Source organism: Drosophila teissieri, chromosome 3R (assembly GCF_016746235.2).
Source record: "Drosophila teissieri strain GT53w chromosome 3R, Prin_Dtei_1.1, whole genome shotgun sequence".
NCBI classification, from domain to species: Eukaryota; Metazoa; Arthropoda; class Insecta; order Diptera; family Drosophilidae; genus Drosophila; species Drosophila teissieri.
The window spans coordinates 13640861-13657008 of NC_053032.1; the positions used below are offsets into that span (position 1 = coordinate 13640861).

A 16148-nucleotide genomic window follows, 5' to 3' on the forward strand; every position below is an offset into this window, starting at 1 on the left:
GCGCGAAGGAATCAAGCGTATCTCTCGGAGCACCCAACTCCCAACCTCCAACTGGCAACTCCAGCTCAACCCTCCGGTTGTATCTCCACTATCTGTATCTTCAAGCTTCGTCGGGCTGGCGCTGAGCAGAAAAAAATACGACTAATTTCTGAAATAGCTGCCGCTGCACAAGAAACTCAAGAAACCTTAAAACAGACACCGAAACTACGAAAAACTACGGCTAAAACACAGCCTGGTAAATTGAATAGAGAAAGTGATGATCACGGTAGTATGATGTTATTTGTTAAATAAATCACATCACCCATCAACACCACAACCCCCGTCGAATGCGTGCAGTTAACGGTTTTAACTGCCAAATGAAAATTCTCTTAAAAGTAAAAGCTGGCGACGCACAAAGGAAAATTCTACCTGCACTTAAGTGGACAGAAACCGTTGAAAGCGAGAATGAAAAGGGGCAGGTTCGTGTTTGGGTTCTCTGAAATAAAAACAAAATTAATTATTTGTATCTCATTTAACTGCTTTTTTATGTGACATTCGTAGAAAACGAAACCAGGCACAGGTTAAAGTTAAAGGGTCTTCAGCCCTTCAGGTCCAGAAAAGCCATAAAGCTAAGAGCTTTCTGGCCAGAGTCTGGACAACAAAAGGGCAAATTATGCCGCTTTGCATTTTTCGTTTTGTCTCAGGTGGACCACATTTAATTACTTGTTACTGTTAGCTCATGAATAAACCGAAAACGTTGTCAACACTCGAGAAACAAACACAGCCGATCAGAGGCCATCAAAATTAAAATCTTGGATGGAAAATGGAAAGTTTGATGCAAACAGAGAGATAGATTTTTATGGCGGCGGGCTCAAAAGTGTTTTATGAGTGAAATGTAAACGAATATTTAATTGAATCATCTTGATTTAAATGCGGTGGTAGTGTGTTGATTTCATTTCGGTAGCAAAGCCAAATATCATAAAATCCATCATGCATACAACCCCCACTTATGACACTATCCATAAAGCTCAGCTTGTGTATTATTTTTGTTTGCAAATTAGAATTGCAATTTCAAATGCAAATTTAAGATCAAGCACGTAATGGCTTTGCATGCATATAAGCGTAATAATACGCTTATTACCCGAAACTATTCTTCTGCTTGAGATCTCTCATTCATTCTTGGCCAAGCTATTCTCAATTTCCAACTGCGCCCAGGCGATTTCAGCTCCACACAAAGTGAAAAATTAAATGCATTTTACGATGGAGCGAAAGAGGCCGCGGGCAGCTCCAATTATCGTAAGACTTGACCACGGTCATTGATTTCGAAAATGCCTTCACTGCTGCAGCCCGCTGGTTACCCTTCCCCCGGCTATCCAACCAACAACCATCAACCATCTATCCACGCTCTCCACCTGCCCCCGGATTCCCCTAATCCGTCACAGCTTCTGCGCTTGCGCAAATGGCAAAACCCGGGCCACCGGCATTCGGGAGTCCCACTCGAAGTCGCGACACCACTGGGTTTAATTGCAATTTGCCCGCGGTTCGGGCATTTTGTGGGAGACTGACATTGGGTTCAAACCCTCAATGGTGCATTGCCCAAAGTTGACTTTGCGACATTCACATCGGTGGTATGCAAATGCTGAACCGCACACATAATGCTCGCATATTGGGCAAGTGATTGTGGCACTCGTCCCTCTCTATCATTCGTCATTTTGGCCAAAAGAAAAACAGTTTAGCCATTTGGCCATCATATATATTCCATATTCCGCGGTGCACAAAGGCATTCTCATTGTGCTCCTACTGCCCACTTGCGCCAGAGATGATATTGTTGTTAATATGGCCCGCTCTTTCTTTTCTTTCTCTGCCACTGGCTCTTTTGCTTGTAGCAACTGCTTCGACGTTTTGAGCCCGGTTTAGTCGCCGTGTGGCATTCAACGAACTCGGACGGACTTAGCCCGGTTTCGGAGCCCAGTTACAGCACTTGGATTGCAGATGCGGATTACCAAAAGATAGACCAGTATTTGAACGGATTGGGCCGGGTTTTTCGAGTGACGATGTGGTGCAGTGGAGTTGAAGTTCAATAAGGCACAAGTAAATGGCATTTCAAATTGGCTCATTCGAGTTGTGTGTGTGTGTGTGTATGTGGTTGTGAGGCATTTGCTAATTACCGCGAATATTTCTGCAGTGAAAGTATCTCATAGATGCAGCTCGAGTCCCACTCCGTAGTGCGTGGCTGTAAATAGCAACTAGCATTTTTCCGATACAACAATCGCATTTCATTGGGCAATTTATCAGCCGAGATGGTGTAAAAACTAAAAACGAAACTGGAAAACCTAAAATCTCGAATCATACATTATTAATAACGATTTTGCAATACCTTTTCCTACTCGTGAATTATGGCCAACGGTTTTGGGTGCCTGTGCCTTAATCTAATAATGCTAAAGTCTGTCGGTTTTTGGTTTTGCTTGCAGCTAATTAATGAGCCGGCTCCAGTGCGATGATTGAATGATGGCCCCTGTGGAGCACGCCATGCAAATGCAACACCTTCGCCGGGTATCTTACAGTGTACCTAATATCTCATACCCTGTGCGATTCGCTAACATGTTGGAAATTAGCGTTCAATGCGCCTAAACGGATTGCATTCACCGCTAATTGCTCACAAATTGCTAGCTCCACCGCCGCCAAAATAAACCAACAAAGAAATCAAGTTAAAAACCAACAATAACCAGTCAGTGAAACAGTGCGATTTGCATCCGCAGCTGCGGCATTCCGCGGCTGTTTAGCACGTCCAGCCCCCAGGAAGGAGGAGGATGGTCACCTGCAAGGTGGACTCCCAAACCGCGGTGGCTGTGCCCAAAATGAACTCGGTCCGGACCCGTGGAAAGCCCGCCGCCGGCAGCAACAGCAATAGCAACTCCTCCGGCTTTCGGCTCCTGGACGGCGACCAGCTCGAAAACAATTCGAGTGTCAGCCGCAACTCGATCTACAAACTGAAGATCGATCTGATGTTTGACGATTCCAGGTGAGTTTGGATATGTTCGGATCGGATATGATTTTGGTCATAGTTTCGGGGTGAAATTTTGTGATTGGGAGCAAATTGCCTGGGGAGGTGTGTTTTGTTGGGCCATTAGCCTCGCTCTCCATCTCTCTATCTCTAAGCAAAACAAATCAATTAGCCTCTCATTTCCACTGCTGACCACCCAACACTTTCGTTCTCGAAACCGCGACTCACAAGATACAAATACAAAAACTAGTTCCAAGAGATATTTCGTTTACCGTTTGGCATTTCCATAACCAGCATAAAGCTACAGTTAGTTCCAAAATTAAAAACTATATTGTCCGATGGAGTCTGCTCCATCCGAATCCGAAGAGGGGCCATCCAAAGATAGAGCGACACTTGCTCTTTGAATAAACAAATATTCATCGGCGACACACATTCGCCGGCGGACGAACTACTAAATTGATTGAAAAAGAAAACCACGAGCTCCCCACACCAGCCCCCATCAGTCTACACCGATCCCCACTCAGCTCCACTCATCTTCATTCCCATTCAAAACTCGAGACGTTCTATGGAAATAAGCATTTCCGATTTTATGTCAGCTAGCGGTAAACGGAATGGCTTGAATTGGGAACACCTTAAGCTGCATTCGGTATTCGGTATTCGGCACTTGGCCATTGGCCTCCAAGACGCCTCTATCCCGGTAACCTCTCTTTGTCTTTGGCCATTCCAATACTCTCGGGCTCTGACCTGGTCAGCAGGATGTGGCCAATTCGGCTTCCAGCCAACAAGTTCACAACTAGCTGACACTCGGACTCAAACTCCGCGGAGAGTCGAATATGCTAATCTCGGCTTGCTTTTGCGTTAATCAGTCAAACTTTCACAAAATGGAACCGTTTTCTCGACTTAAGCACTCTACGTGTTGACGGGAGAACGGCAATAAAATAAAAAGCAAAATTAACTTTTCAATCTAATCGATGATCTAGATGGCATTCTAAATTTTATGTTTTTGAGCAAATTAAATTAGACATTTATTCTTCGGCGAGGCCAATAACTTTCTGGTCGTTTTGGCCATCAGAATGGTTTGAATATATCAATCCAAGTTAAGGAATTAAATGAGTTTAGAAATTCTTCAACTAGTACTAAATTATTCAGTTCGTAATTGTTACCTGTATATGTAAGAATAGTGTTAGGATGTAGAAGGAAAAAATTTATTATCAATAGGATATGTGGAAAATGGTATTAAATATTTATAGCAATTCAACTAGAAGTATATATTTTATTGTATATTTTTGAAGTTATCTACTTTGTTTTTGTAAGAAGATATTGATTTTGATTTTGACTACCAATAATCATCAAAATAATGGATCCCTACTCCCTATTCAGATCCATGCGAAGCAGCCGCCTTGACGATCCCCGTGGATCGCATCGCACCCGCTCCATCATCATGTATGGGCGCAGTGAGTTGGCCAGCACTTCGGGCGACACGCCCCGCTCCCTGAGCAGCTTCCTGCAGGACAACCAGCAGGGAATGGGTCAGGGGCAGTCGGCCAAGGTGCTGGCCGAGGCGGCCAAGAAGGACGTGCAGCGGATCAGCAACAGTGTGCAGGCCCAGATCGAGCAGTTGTTCACGGACGTGGCCAAGGACGCGACCAGCAGCTTCGATGTCACCTGCCTGGGATCGCTGCCTCTGAAGGACAAGGTGACCAGTCTGCAAGGTCTGCAGGAGCCACTGCGTCAGCTGTACCTCAGTGAGGTGACCAAGAAGGTATGAATGCTTGCAGGTTATCCGCCCAACTGGCAATAATATCTCCGTTCCAACCAACAGAAGCTCAACTCCGGATCGCTGGATATCTGTGCCACCGGACTGAGAGTAAAGATCAGCGCTCTGGCCATCCCAAATGGATCGACTGCTCCGGAGGAGAACGAGGCCCTCATAACGCCCTTCCACAACATTGCCGTGTGGTCGGCGGTGAAGTTCGTCATATCCGATGACGATGGAGGTGCCGCCTTTCTGCCCCTGATCACCGATCCAGAGAATATCGACAAGACTGCCCTGTTCCAGCCACTCAGGTGAGTTATCGTTCTAAGTTTTTAGGGAAACTGATTCTTGTCCGTATGATATATATACATATTTTATATAAAATTTACAGCTCCAACGAGAAACTGGCGGTGGAGCACAGCATCCATGTGCACGCGCCCATTTTCGCAGTGGTAATGCGGTCGGCCAGTTCGCCCAAGGTGCTTGAGTGCCATGGATTCATCTGCAAGAGCACGGAGGACGCCATCGTGATCGCGGCCACGCTCTACCAAAGCCTGATGGCCCACGTGAGCAGCAGTTCCCGGCGAAGCACCCAGCGGAGGGCACCGCGTCAGCAGAACGGAGTCAGCTGCATCAGCATCGCCAGCAGCTCGGCTTTGGCCAGCTCGAACTACCTGTCCCGGTCGCAGATCGTGCCCAGTGCCTCTGGACGACGCAGCTCCTTCCGGGGTAGTGCCGGTGGTGCCCCATCCCGTTCCGGTCGGAAGAAGCGGGTGTCCAATAGCTCCCTAAGCTCACATAGTAATGTGATCAACGAGACTGCAGAGCTGGAAACATCGACGGAGGAGCGCAGGCGGAAATCTCACAAGTCTAAGCGGGCTCCTCCGGTTCCCACCACGGTTCCTGGCTTGGGTAATCACAGAAGCGGCGGAGGAGGAGGACCATCCCGAAGTGGCAGCATAGTGTGTGGCAATGGCCACGTGAACCGACTGCATCAAAGCGCTCATCACGGCAAGAAGTCTTCGGTGGGATCGGAACTATCTGCTTCTGTCGATGTGGCTCCCGTCAACGGGGACATCCTCACACGTGTGGCCATTCCCAGATCCGGCAGCTTTCTCAACACCGGAGGATTGACGCGCTACAAGTCGCGGGCGGCTAGACGCCATTCCGGCAAACTGGGCGGCGGAGGCGGCGGCGGAGGAGGGTGAGTATTGCCACCGGTCTGGTGGTCAGGTGCAACTGTCGCACAGCGCCACTGCATCTGGCCCTTGGGCACGGGCGGCAAACTTTTTGCAATATGGGGGAGAAGGTTTGGTCTGGTTGATTGGCATCGCTTGAATTGTGCTTCTAGTTCCCCACTTGGTTTCAGCGAACTGTTTAACGAATTTCGCCTGCACGAGAACCTGCACTCGCTGGACGACATCCTGTACGCCATCATCGATGCCGACGGCATGTCCTTCAACGATCTGAAGCCCATCTACAAGGAGTTTCTGCTGAAGCTAGCAGTCACTCTCACCCAGGACGAACTCTTCCAGCGCTCCAAAAACATCATGAGGCGCCAGAAGAAAAAGAAGCAGAAGCGCAAGGCTAGTGTTAATGGATCACAGGTGGGTCTCCTCTCTGCTTAGGAAATTGGTCCATGTAACACATTTTCCATCCTATAGAAGAAGGTGAAGACGAGTTTTTTCGGCACGAAGAGTCTGAAGAAGGTTCTCCAACTGGGCCAATTTCGCTCGTGCCGCGGCAAGTTGACCAAGCCGGCGGTGAAGGAGTCCACCCTGGACAGCAAGGGCAAGCCCAGGATCAGTTCGCCCATCATCATCGGACCGCCCATCAGTCACAGCCACGCCCAGCAGCAGCACCAGCGGAATAGGGCGGCCACCAGCGGCTCCGATGTGTCCGTGGTGCGGAACGAGCACATCCAAGGACTTAATCGGAACAGCAGCAGTGGGTATGTTACCGCTATTGCAATATATTAAAACTGGTTTCAAGTATATCGAATGATATGCCATATGCATACCCTGTTCCCAGTATTTTCAACAGCTTCTAAAATCATATGTTATATCCTGCAGATACGTGTCCTGCTCGGAGTGCAGCTACGACTCCGAGTCCTGCGCCTGCGCCTCCGCCGATCGCTGCTACTGCAGCCTGCGCACGGAGCACCTGAACCACAAGCTGCGCCAGAAGAACGAACGGACCATGGCCCTGGCCTCCCCCACCCGAAAGCCCACGAGCGGCGCTGTCCTGCCCCCCAGTGCAGCTGGAAGTGCAGCCAACAACCGGCACTCGTTGATCTCTTGCCGCTCGGACGACAAGTGCTACTGCTCCATGGTGGAGGAGGAGCCGGCCAGCTCGATGGAACGGGACTCGGCCAACAACTCGCACACGGAAACCACCACATCCTGTGACTCCGACAGCTGTGTGAGCGCCAGCAAGTGCTACTGCAAGCGGACCCATCGCCGTCAGCGATCCGCGGCGGCAGCGGCCATCAGCGAGGATTCACTGTCGCAACAGCAGCGCAAATCCCGCCCAGGAAACGCAGGAGCTGGTGGGGCACGTAAGGGAAAGTCTGCGGAGAAGCTGGGCCTGGACTACGAGCTCTTCAGCATCAGCGGAAGCGGTCAGCCGGTGCAGCCGCACGAGGCACTCAGCGTGAAGAAGAGCGTGGAGGCGGCGGCGGTCTTTGCGGACATGAAGCTCAGCCAGACGACGGACATTAAGAGCCTTTGCCCACCAAAGGGTCCGGGATCGAGGATTGGCAATGGGAGCTGCCGATCGTACGCCTCCTCCAGGAGGTCCTCGTACCGCACCCGCGAGTCCTTCAGCACGGATCGCTTGGGTGGAGGCCTCCCACCGCCGATGCCTCTGGGCAAGGGCATGGGATTGGCGGGCGGAGGAAGCGCCGACAATCTGTTGGCGAATCTAAAGGCCATGGAGGCGAAGGCCGCCTCCATTCGCAGCAGCGTCAGCAGGAGCCGCATGGGCAGCTATCAGTCGATGCGGGCGGTCAGCGCCTCCCTGGAGGACTCGCTGGGGTACTTGCCATAGACCAGGATGTGGGATCCGAAACTAGAAGCTGATTCTGATAAGATGTACATAGTTCGTAAGCCTATATTTAAAGAACATACTGTACTCCCTCGAACGGCTTATGTTTCCCAAGACGATTTTCATGATTACCATTTGCATGATCAATTATCTTGGGAAACGTAATCATATTTAGCTTTAAGTACTATAGGAAATTCAGTTAGACTTTAGTTCTAAGATCGTATCCGTATCCGTAACGAGGTGCAATATAATGACCAATCTTTTGGGCACAGAAATGTTCCAGTTATTTAAAGCAGTGCAATATTTATAAATACTATTTAAAATAAAAACATATATACTCAACAAAAAATCGTAGTTTCTGGAAATCGGGTTTACGTAAGTTGCGAATGATTTAGCAATTTTCAATATTTTATATGTGGCTATTGAGTCGGAAATGACTCGTATCTCAAATATAGTAAACAGTGATTTGGGGAAATTCACGGAAAATATAGAACTCATTGAGTCTATGCGATGTACAGTGAACTCTAGTCAGAGAAGACCTTTTATAGCTATTATTACGAGTCCTATACTATATTTGTTGTTAAATATTATGGTCAAATATAATAATCATGTGTGATAACTGACGCAACATAGATTGGAACCGTAAGGATCTTAAAATACCTATGATTTTTATAGGTGTTACAGACTTCACTGTAAGCTGACATGCTTACTTATTTGCATCGTCATTCTATTTTGACCAGGGGATGCGATCGCTGACTCCTAATCAGAACCGGAGGGTCAGGGTCAGGAGCAAGTCACAAAAGCGAAAGCCCGCCGGCGAGAACACGTTCCGTCGGGAACAGATGTTGAAGCTCTAGCCGTCATCCCGCCCATGGGTCATACGTCAAGTGGGCGGAACTGATAAGATTACGGACTGCTATGTGGCCTAAGTCGGCACTTTGTGGGAGCGCCAGCTGTTGGCTTCTGAATCCCCGGAAAGCCGACGTGGAACGTGATGGTGGAACGGCAAATTATTCACTTGCCATCCGCCGACCAGTGCTGACCACCAGAGATGACCACCTCCGCCGACAGTGTGTTCGTTGCCCGATCCGATGGCATCTCCGCCGAAGGAGTCCGGGATCAGTACGCCGATGGCAAGGCCGCCAAGGTGTGGGAAATCTTCATCGGAGACAAGAACTCGCGCACGGACAACTACAAGAACTTCCTGATCGACATGCTGCGCAATAAGGGATGCAAGCGTGTCCTGGACGTGGCCTGTGGAACGGGGTAAGATGCGAAACTATCCTCATCCTTAAGTGTTAAATCTTAGTCATCTAAACTATGGCATAGAATCAATATATTTAATCAATGAATTCTTTCAATAGCTCTTATTGCAAGCTTGTCCTCAGAATCTACTGTGTGCTCTAATCTACAATACTTTTCTTTCAGTGTGGACTCCCTGATGCTTGTGGAAGAGGGCTTTGAAGTTGTGTCCGTGGATGCCTCTGATAAGATGTTGAAATACGCTCTCAAGGAGCGCTGGGCCCGACGAAAGGAAGCTGTCTTCGATAAGTGGGGTATGTTGCGTGAATATCCTTGATAATATCCTCAGCCCTTCAGTAACTTATCTACTTATCCTACAGTCATTGAGGAAGCCAACTGGTTGACTCTGTACGACGACATCCAGGAGCACATTCAGGATGGATTCGATGCCGTCATTTGCCTGGGCAACTCCTTTGCCCACTTGATGGACGGGTTCGGGGATCAGCGGGAGCACAAGCAGGCCATTGGCAACTTCGAGAAGTGCCTCAAGCCTGGAGGCGTCCTGCTCATTGATCATCGCAACTACGACAATATCCTGGAAACAGGAGCGACGCCTGCCAAGAGCATCTACTATAATGTAAGTACTACTCTTCATTTAATAACTAATCTCAATCTGATCCAATAAGCGTGAAGTTCATGCCTCCTATAGTGAGTTGAACAATTTCTAGCGAATCATCTCCTCAATTAAAAACTATTAAATTCCACACTCGGTCAAAATAGCCCAATATTGTCGCATCATCGTGGCGATAAGAGCGGATGATCTTGTTTGTGAACCCCACATAACACATCGTAATCATCACTCGCCTTATCAGTTACACATCTTCCGATTCAATTAATCCAATAATCCAATGATGACTTGCGACTAATTGCAGACGAGTCACACGGCGGACATCAAGACATCCGTGCTCTTCTACTGCGGCAAGCCCTCACTGGTGTCCATGGACTACCTGATCGCTGGTAACAAGCTGACCAGCGAGTTCCGCCTGTCCTACTATCCCCACGAGCTGAAACGCTTCCAGGAGATTCTCGCCGAGATCTTCTCCGCCAAGGCCAAGCACCAGTTGTATGGTGACTTCAAGGAGATGAGCCAGGTGAAGAACCCCGCCTTCTACATCCACCTGATCGAGAAGCCACAGGTTTAGGTTTAAGTTTTTAGTTGTATTCACATTAGGCCACAAGACACATTCATATAAATATAAAGTTCCTCCAATTCGCACAGTCTCGGGTCTGCTCAGTTTTCTCCTAAACCATTATGCAGAATCGACCCACGATGGAGCCAAAGCACAGGGTCACCATGGAGGCCTCGATTACGAACGGGAATTTGGCCTTCACGTAATTGAACATCCCGGTGTAGATGCTCGACAGGGCGGCCAGTAGTATCAACGTCATCTCTCGTCCGCCGAACTTCGCTTCAGACTGCCACTAAAACGCAAAAGCTATCGAAACCCTCAATTCTTGGGGCAAGTGTCATTAGCCTTGCAAATGCTTTTCCATTACGTTTTCAATGGGTTCTGTTTTGAAGACAAAATGAGTAACGATCGAAGTGCAATACTTATACACCCAAATACTGGGAAAATTGGCGGTATTCTGATAACAGTGAAGCTCAAACTTGAAAAACTGTACTCCTGCGATACTACTCTGTTTTGATAACAGAATATTATTTATAAATGATATGATATGGTCAGTTACTACCAAGAAAATACCATTGTAATGTAATTGCTTGGCTTGGTGTTGTAATTAAGACTTTTATCCGGAAAATGGACCAGTACGTCAAGAATAGATTTTACTGTAATAGACTTTGTAGCACAATACCCATGGGTACCATGTTGTGGTGGCTTCTGTTTGAAGGATCGTCTAGCAGACACCGCTGACGTATGCTCATTAAAATGTCATCGAATAGAAAACAAAAAGCCAGCTAGCAGAAATAGGACCTAATCGATATGTTTATTATTAATACGTTTTAGTTCTACGCAAAGGCTTTACTATCTCGAAAACGTGGTGAAATCATAACAGTGCGCTTTTCAATCCGAGTTTAGACGCCAACGATTTTGTTTATGCGCTTGACGTCGACGATCTGGCGATCGATCTCCCCGGTTAGCTGAGTGAGTATCTCGGTAATAGTGCGGTGCTGTTTCTCCGGCAGCTCGTACGCGTTCTTCTTGAGGTCCTCTTGACTCTTGGCGATGTGGTAGCGCTGCTTGTTTAGCGTCTTCTTGGCGCTCTCCAATCCAGCGGCCAGGCTCTGAGTGACCTTGTTAAGTCGCGTCACCTCCTGGGAAAACTCACGTTCCGCTACCACACTATTGGGTAGTGAGGCATTGGCCTTTTGCATCAGGGCGTTGCACTTGCGGACGAGGAGCTCCTGGTTGTAGCTGATCTCCTCGAAGCGCTCCGCAAGCTTGTGGGCCCGCTCGCTGATCAGTTCGCGTTCCTGCTCCAAGTCTTGGATCTCCTGCAGCTGTTGTTCTTTCTTTAGTTGGATCTGGTTGATGTGGCGGGCAAAGGCGGCGCGCACAAGGTCATGTCGTTTTAGGTACTGCTCGCGAAGCACCTCGATGGCCTGGTTAAGCAGTTCATAGCTCTCCTGGGCAGATGGCGAGGAAAGTTTATCCGCCAAGATGGGCTGGTTAACACTGCGTTGCAAAAGCGATTTAATGGTATCGACAAATGATGGCCCACTTTCCTGCTGCGACACGTCCAGGCCAACTGGCTTATTCTCATTGGGTGTAACCAGCAGCTGGGCATCAATTACCAGCTTAAGACTAATAACCTGACCGCTGCCCAGCAGCAGAACCATACCGGCAGGAATTTGCAATAGTGCAAGCCCAAAGACTGCGTTCACAGTCTCACTGGAGTCGAATTTTGTGCACAGAATGTACTCTGCACGTGAAGATGCAGCCAGCTCTAGACGATCCTCATCGGACTCGCTCTCCAAGTAACGTTGCAACTCTGAAATAAAGCTGACCGTAACGGCATGAAGTCCTGCGTTGTGGTAGGCAAAGTAGCGCAGCTCATTGATCAGATCCCGCTTTAAATATATGGGACAGTGGTAGACATCTCCTCCTTTTTCAGTTCCGGATGCAGCTATTCCCAACTCAAGTTCCACAGTTTCTAGTACATGTACAACGTATTCGGCGGGTTCAATTAGCACAAAGTCATCAACCTCGTTGAACGAATGCTCAGTGGCTTCCGCCTCCATTAGCAGAGCATGGTGAAGCTTTCCGTTAGACTCAGCTATAACCATGGTCGGCGGAAGTGACGGGATAATCATGAGGGCACACGACTCCAGACCATAATTGTCATGCGCCTGGGGCGTTATGGTGATGGGGCCCTGGAGGCGGGTTTTCTCGGAGTCCAGGCCGGTCATTAAAATGTATATATTTCCATTCTCGCGGAGCACAACCATGGGCCACTCTATCCGCTCCTGCTTTGGCAGCGTTTTTGCCGCCATAAGGGTTTTGTTGCTCTTATCAAGAGTGGTTTCGTTTTTGCCGGCTATTTCTGGTTCTGTATCACGTGGTTTTGCGGCAGGAGCGATGTCAAAGTCAACGGCTACCTCGCCGAAGTCGCAGAGCGAGTTATTGGCCCCACTTCGAAGGACCGAGGGACCCACCTGCCACACGTGGCGCAACTTGGAGTGATTGTAGACTCGAATTGTGTTGTTGTTGAGCAGCACGAGCAGCGTGGAGTCCGATACGGAGTGCGGATGCCAGCGGACCTGGCGCACTTCTAGTTGCGGGTTGTTGAGAAAAAGCTGCGTGTCCAGGCCAAACGTGCGGCAGGTGATCATGGGCTTGCCGTCTTTGTAGTATCCATCGGGGCCCCAGCGACGGGGCAGTTCCATGATGATAACGCCGCGCGGTCCACTGAGTGCGACTATGGAGCCCTCGTTGGAGGCCAGTACGCGGTCCACATCGAGGGTCACCAAGCTCGATGGAATTAGCGTCTGGAACTTGACATTCACATCTGCCGCCAACGATGAGCGCCAGTTGCGCACGAGCAGGCAGCTGTCCTTCGCGTCCCAGGCAAACAGCAGGTCGTCCTTGCAGTCCAGCAGGTTCTGCGTTCTTTGTATCACGGGCAACCCATCACGAATCTTCGCGAACAGCTCCGTTTTGTTCAATTCCAAGACATCGGTGAGCGACATCGTTTGTTTATGCTTTAATTCGTGTGCCCGACTTTTGATGCAATGTGATGGTGTGATCGTAGTTTTCGGAAATCCGCAAAGTATTTTTTTAGTATTTTTTGAGTTCGAATAAAAAAACTCGAAATTTGCGAAAATCGCGACCAAGAACAATTTCGAAAAAATAATTTCACAATAATTGCTCTTCAACTTTTTAACTATAAAAGTTAGTATGGACCAAACCAAAAATTTAAAACATAGGGAAATAATCAAAATTGTTCTCTTGTAAATTCGGTGAATCTTTAAAAAAAACAATGAAATAGATAGGAAATATTATTAGCTAAATAATCTACATTCCTTACAATATTGATATAATTCACAGAACGCATTCTTTCAAACAACTTTTATTAATCTATTTAAAATCACTTAGTTCTATAAACATTTAAATTCTCTTTTGGAGCTCCAACAGCGGCACAGATTTTAACTTCATGGTTATATCCTCAACGAAGTAAAGATCTTCGAACGGAAAACTCGTTCTAAACCTATAATTCCTCAATAACTTGGCTAACGTAACTTTAGCCGATATCAAAGCATATCTCCAACCTAATACAAATGAAATAATAAATATTTAGTCAAATTAAATGTCATGTACAAGCGCCTAGTTACCTATGCAATTTCTAATTCCCTTGGTAAAAGGTATGTACGCGTACGGATGCTTGTCCTGGATATTGTGGGGCAGAAAATGATCTGGGTTGAAGGTTTCCGCATCTGGGCCCCAGATCTTTTTGCTTCTGTGCATGTGATATATGTCGATGGCGATCTGGACCCCTTTGGGAACCACTATTCCATTGGACAGCTTCAGGTCCTGCGACGTTTGGCGGGATACAACTGGTACGGGGGGTATCACTCGCATTGATTCGTTGAGGATCAGATCCAGGTACACCATCTGCTGTGTGTCAGCGTAGGACACATCAAAGTCTCCGGTGTTGGGGAATATCGTTTTTATTTCCTCAAAGGCCCTCTCCTGATAATCGGGAAACATGGCCAGCAACATCAGGGTGTAGTACACTGCATTAGCGGTGGTCTCAAAAGCTCCAAACACGATTATGTTTGACTCATCCTCAACATTTTTCAGGGTGAACACTCCTCGTCGCATCAAATCCGTGGCCAGGTTTAGAAATATATTCTTATCATTGGATTGGATGGCGGGTAATGTTCCCATCTCGTCCTCTGCCAACTTCCTTTCAATTATCTGAAGCAGTAAGAGATTATTAACTGAATTAGCGGAGGTAATGATTGTCCTCACCTTCCGGATGAACTGCCGAATCTCAGTTTTGGCCTGGTAGTAGTGCGATTCCTTTCCAGCCAGCTGACGACAAATACGGCTATTGAGCCACGGGGAGAAGCACATATCTGTCATGGTTTCCAGGATGCTATTAATGGATAGATGCCATCCGATTCCACCACAACACTCACCATTGATATCGCCCCAGCAAGGAATTGCTCCTGAAGTTCTCCTCGTCCTTCACGTCGCTGCCCATGGTGGTTTCTGATATTATATAAAATGGTAATAAGTTTTAAATCAGATCGACTACCTGCAATTTGCGTTTAGTCTAATGCTAGAAATGCTTCAGCGGAAATGTAGCAAGATACAGCAACAAGTGGAATTCGCTTTTGGCAATGTTTATAAGCAAACAATAAACGTGACAGCCATAACTAATGAGTCTTCAATAAAACAAACAACACATTCTTCTTTACTCACGGGTGGCTATTCCCAGGGTGAAACTTTGCAGCAATGGAATGAGATCCTTCTCTCCGTCGTCCTGCAATGGTTCGAGCTGGTCCAGCAGAAGGGCCGTCTCTCGGTTGAAAATGGGCAGGAAGCTGAGTAGGACCTTGTGGCCAAAGGCGGGATTCAGCAGCTTCCGATGGATGCTCCACCGGGGATCTACACAAATCCACACTTAAGTAACTCCCACAATCAATTCCACGGACACACACCCTTCATGCTGAATAATCCAACTCCGGCTCCATCGTCCACTGCCTTGTAGATAATACCCTTGTTGACGCAGTGGGGCGATGTGAAGATATCCTGCACCACTTGGGGATCACTGACAATCATGAAGGGAATGGGCCCCAGCCAGGAGAAGATCGTCGGACCGTGCTTGTCCAGAAAGCAGCCGAATGCATTCAGGATATCTGCACACGGACACTAAGATTATTACTCCCGATCAACACAATAATCCAATCTATGGCACCTTCCCTGCGCATCAGCCAGTGAGCCATGCCCAGAATGGGATATCCAAGTGGACCCGGTATCTTCAGGGTGAGCATATAGAATCTGCGCCTGCTCCACAGAAAGTAGAACCAGAGCAGGAACAGCAATCCACACCACAGGGTCCAGGTCAGCATGATTAATCCTTTGGCAATATCCGCTATCCAATAGTATAATCCGTTTCCTAACAATTTTCGACCGATCGGCTTGAAGTGCGCCAACAGTTTGATTAGCCAATTTTCAGTCAATCGACTTTTTATATTCCGGACGTGTTGACTGGTTTGGGACTCGATCGATCGATTTGTTGTCACGCGTGGAGCTCAGCAATCGACCTGGTTGACTCTCCTCCTCCCAGGAGAGAAGAAGCCACGGGGCGTACTACGGGGCTACGGGTGGAGACCCATTGAACCGCACATAGCGCGCCGTTTTTATTGGGACTCGACATGGGGGGTTGCGCATACAAATAGCTATAATTTTGACTAATGGCCAGTGGTGACATGCGGCACTCACTTCAAGAATGCGAATTGGCCAACGACGATGCACTACGTCACTGATCGATTCCGATCTGGGGGGTGCTAATAATTGCGTTGTATAACCGAGCAAATCTCAAAAACTACCGTGTTCCCGTCGTTTCAGGTGGTAAAGTGCGATGACACAAATATTT

At 47.9% G+C, this 16148-nt stretch overlaps 5 protein-coding genes across 6 annotated transcripts; 2 read left to right on the plus strand and 3 right to left on the minus strand.

Annotated features, from left to right (window-relative positions):
* The first annotated feature begins 2494 nt into the window (after window positions 1-2494).
* Window positions 2495-8018, plus strand: LOC122620332. The gene is made up of 7 exons (XM_043797747.1): window positions 2495-3001; window positions 4364-4745; window positions 4806-5050; window positions 5131-5943; window positions 6091-6346; window positions 6404-6690; window positions 6812-8018. Exons 1-7 carry the CDS (start codon window positions 2790-2792, stop codon window positions 7785-7787), a joined length of 3171 nt encoding a protein of 1056 aa, XP_043653682.1. The 5' UTR covers window positions 2495-2789; the 3' UTR covers window positions 7788-8018.
* A 767-nt stretch (window positions 8019-8785) lies between these two features.
* Window positions 8786-10302, plus strand: LOC122620788 (glycine N-methyltransferase). The gene is made up of 4 exons (XM_043798410.1): window positions 8786-9050; window positions 9213-9340; window positions 9407-9663; window positions 9959-10302. The coding sequence occupies exons 1-4, from the start codon at window positions 8836-8838 to the stop codon at window positions 10226-10228; spliced, it is 870 nt and encodes a 289-aa protein (XP_043654345.1). The 5' UTR covers window positions 8786-8835; the 3' UTR covers window positions 10229-10302.
* On the minus strand, window positions 10224-10678 carry LOC122620789. Its single transcript, XM_043798411.1, has one exon. It carries the CDS (start codon window positions 10473-10475, stop codon window positions 10329-10331), a length of 147 nt encoding a protein of 48 aa, XP_043654346.1. The 5' UTR covers window positions 10476-10678; the 3' UTR covers window positions 10224-10328.
* A 329-nt stretch (window positions 10679-11007) lies between these two features.
* LOC122620160 (nuclear pore complex protein Nup88) lies at window positions 11008-13272 on the minus strand. Its single transcript, XM_043797490.1, has one exon. The coding sequence runs from the start codon at window positions 13231-13233 to the stop codon at window positions 11119-11121; it is 2115 nt and encodes a 704-aa protein (XP_043653425.1). The 5' UTR covers window positions 13234-13272; the 3' UTR covers window positions 11008-11118.
* A 349-nt stretch (window positions 13273-13621) lies between these two features.
* On the minus strand, window positions 13622-15695 carry LOC122620744 (probable cytochrome P450 313a4). Of its 2 annotated transcripts, XM_043798348.1 has the most exons (7): window positions 15468-15695; window positions 15211-15408; window positions 14972-15157; window positions 14686-14758; window positions 14516-14642; window positions 13876-14461; window positions 13624-13812 (listed from the first exon to the last, which is right to left on the minus strand). In XM_043798348.1, exons 1-7 carry the CDS (start codon window positions 15619-15621, stop codon window positions 13652-13654), a joined length of 1485 nt encoding a protein of 494 aa, XP_043654283.1. In that variant the 5' UTR covers window positions 15622-15695; the 3' UTR covers window positions 13624-13651. The 2 variants fall into 2 exon arrangements, with proteins under 2 accessions (XP_043654284.1, XP_043654283.1); XM_043798349.1 differs by lacking the exons at window positions 14972-15157; window positions 15211-15408; window positions 15468-15695 and having other exon boundaries at window positions 13622-13812; window positions 14516-14622.
* Window positions 15696-16148: the final 453 nt, after the last annotated feature.

Excerpts from the sequence above, each read along its gene's own strand:
- LOC122620789 (XM_043798411.1), bottom strand. The coding sequence starts at position 10,475 with ATGACGTTGATACTACTGGCCGCCCTGTCGAGCATCTACACCGGGATG.
- LOC122620160 (XM_043797490.1), bottom strand. The coding sequence starts at position 13,233 with ATGTCGCTCACCGATGTCTTGGAATTGAACAAAACGGAGCTGTTCGCG.
- LOC122620788 (XM_043798410.1), top strand. The coding sequence starts at position 8,836 with ATGACCACCTCCGCCGACAGTGTGTTCGTTGCCCGATCCGATGGCATC. Across the intron at positions 9,051-9,212 it reads GACGTGGCCTGTGGAACGGG|TGTGGACTCCCTGATGCTTG; the intron begins GTAAGATGCGAA and ends CTTTTCTTTCAG. Across the intron at positions 9,664-9,958 it reads CCAAGAGCATCTACTATAAT|ACGAGTCACACGGCGGACAT; the intron begins GTAAGTACTACT and ends GACTAATTGCAG.
- LOC122620744 (XM_043798348.1), bottom strand. The coding sequence starts at position 15,621 with ATGCTGACCTGGACCCTGTGGTGTGGATTGCTGTTCCTGCTCTGGTTC. Across the intron at positions 15,409-15,467 it reads CTGGCTGATGCGCAGGGAAG|ATATCCTGAATGCATTCGGC; the intron begins GTGCCATAGATT and ends GTCCGTGTGCAG. Across the intron at positions 15,158-15,210 it reads TGGATTATTCAGCATGAAGG|ATCCCCGGTGGAGCATCCAT; the intron begins GTGTGTGTCCGT and ends GGATTTGTGTAG.
- LOC122620332 (XM_043797747.1), top strand. The coding sequence starts at position 2,790 with ATGGTCACCTGCAAGGTGGACTCCCAAACCGCGGTGGCTGTGCCCAAA. Across the intron at positions 4,746-4,805 it reads TCAGTGAGGTGACCAAGAAG|AAGCTCAACTCCGGATCGCT; the intron begins GTATGAATGCTT and ends TCCAACCAACAG. Across the intron at positions 6,347-6,403 it reads CTAGTGTTAATGGATCACAG|AAGAAGGTGAAGACGAGTTT; the intron begins GTGGGTCTCCTC and ends TCCATCCTATAG.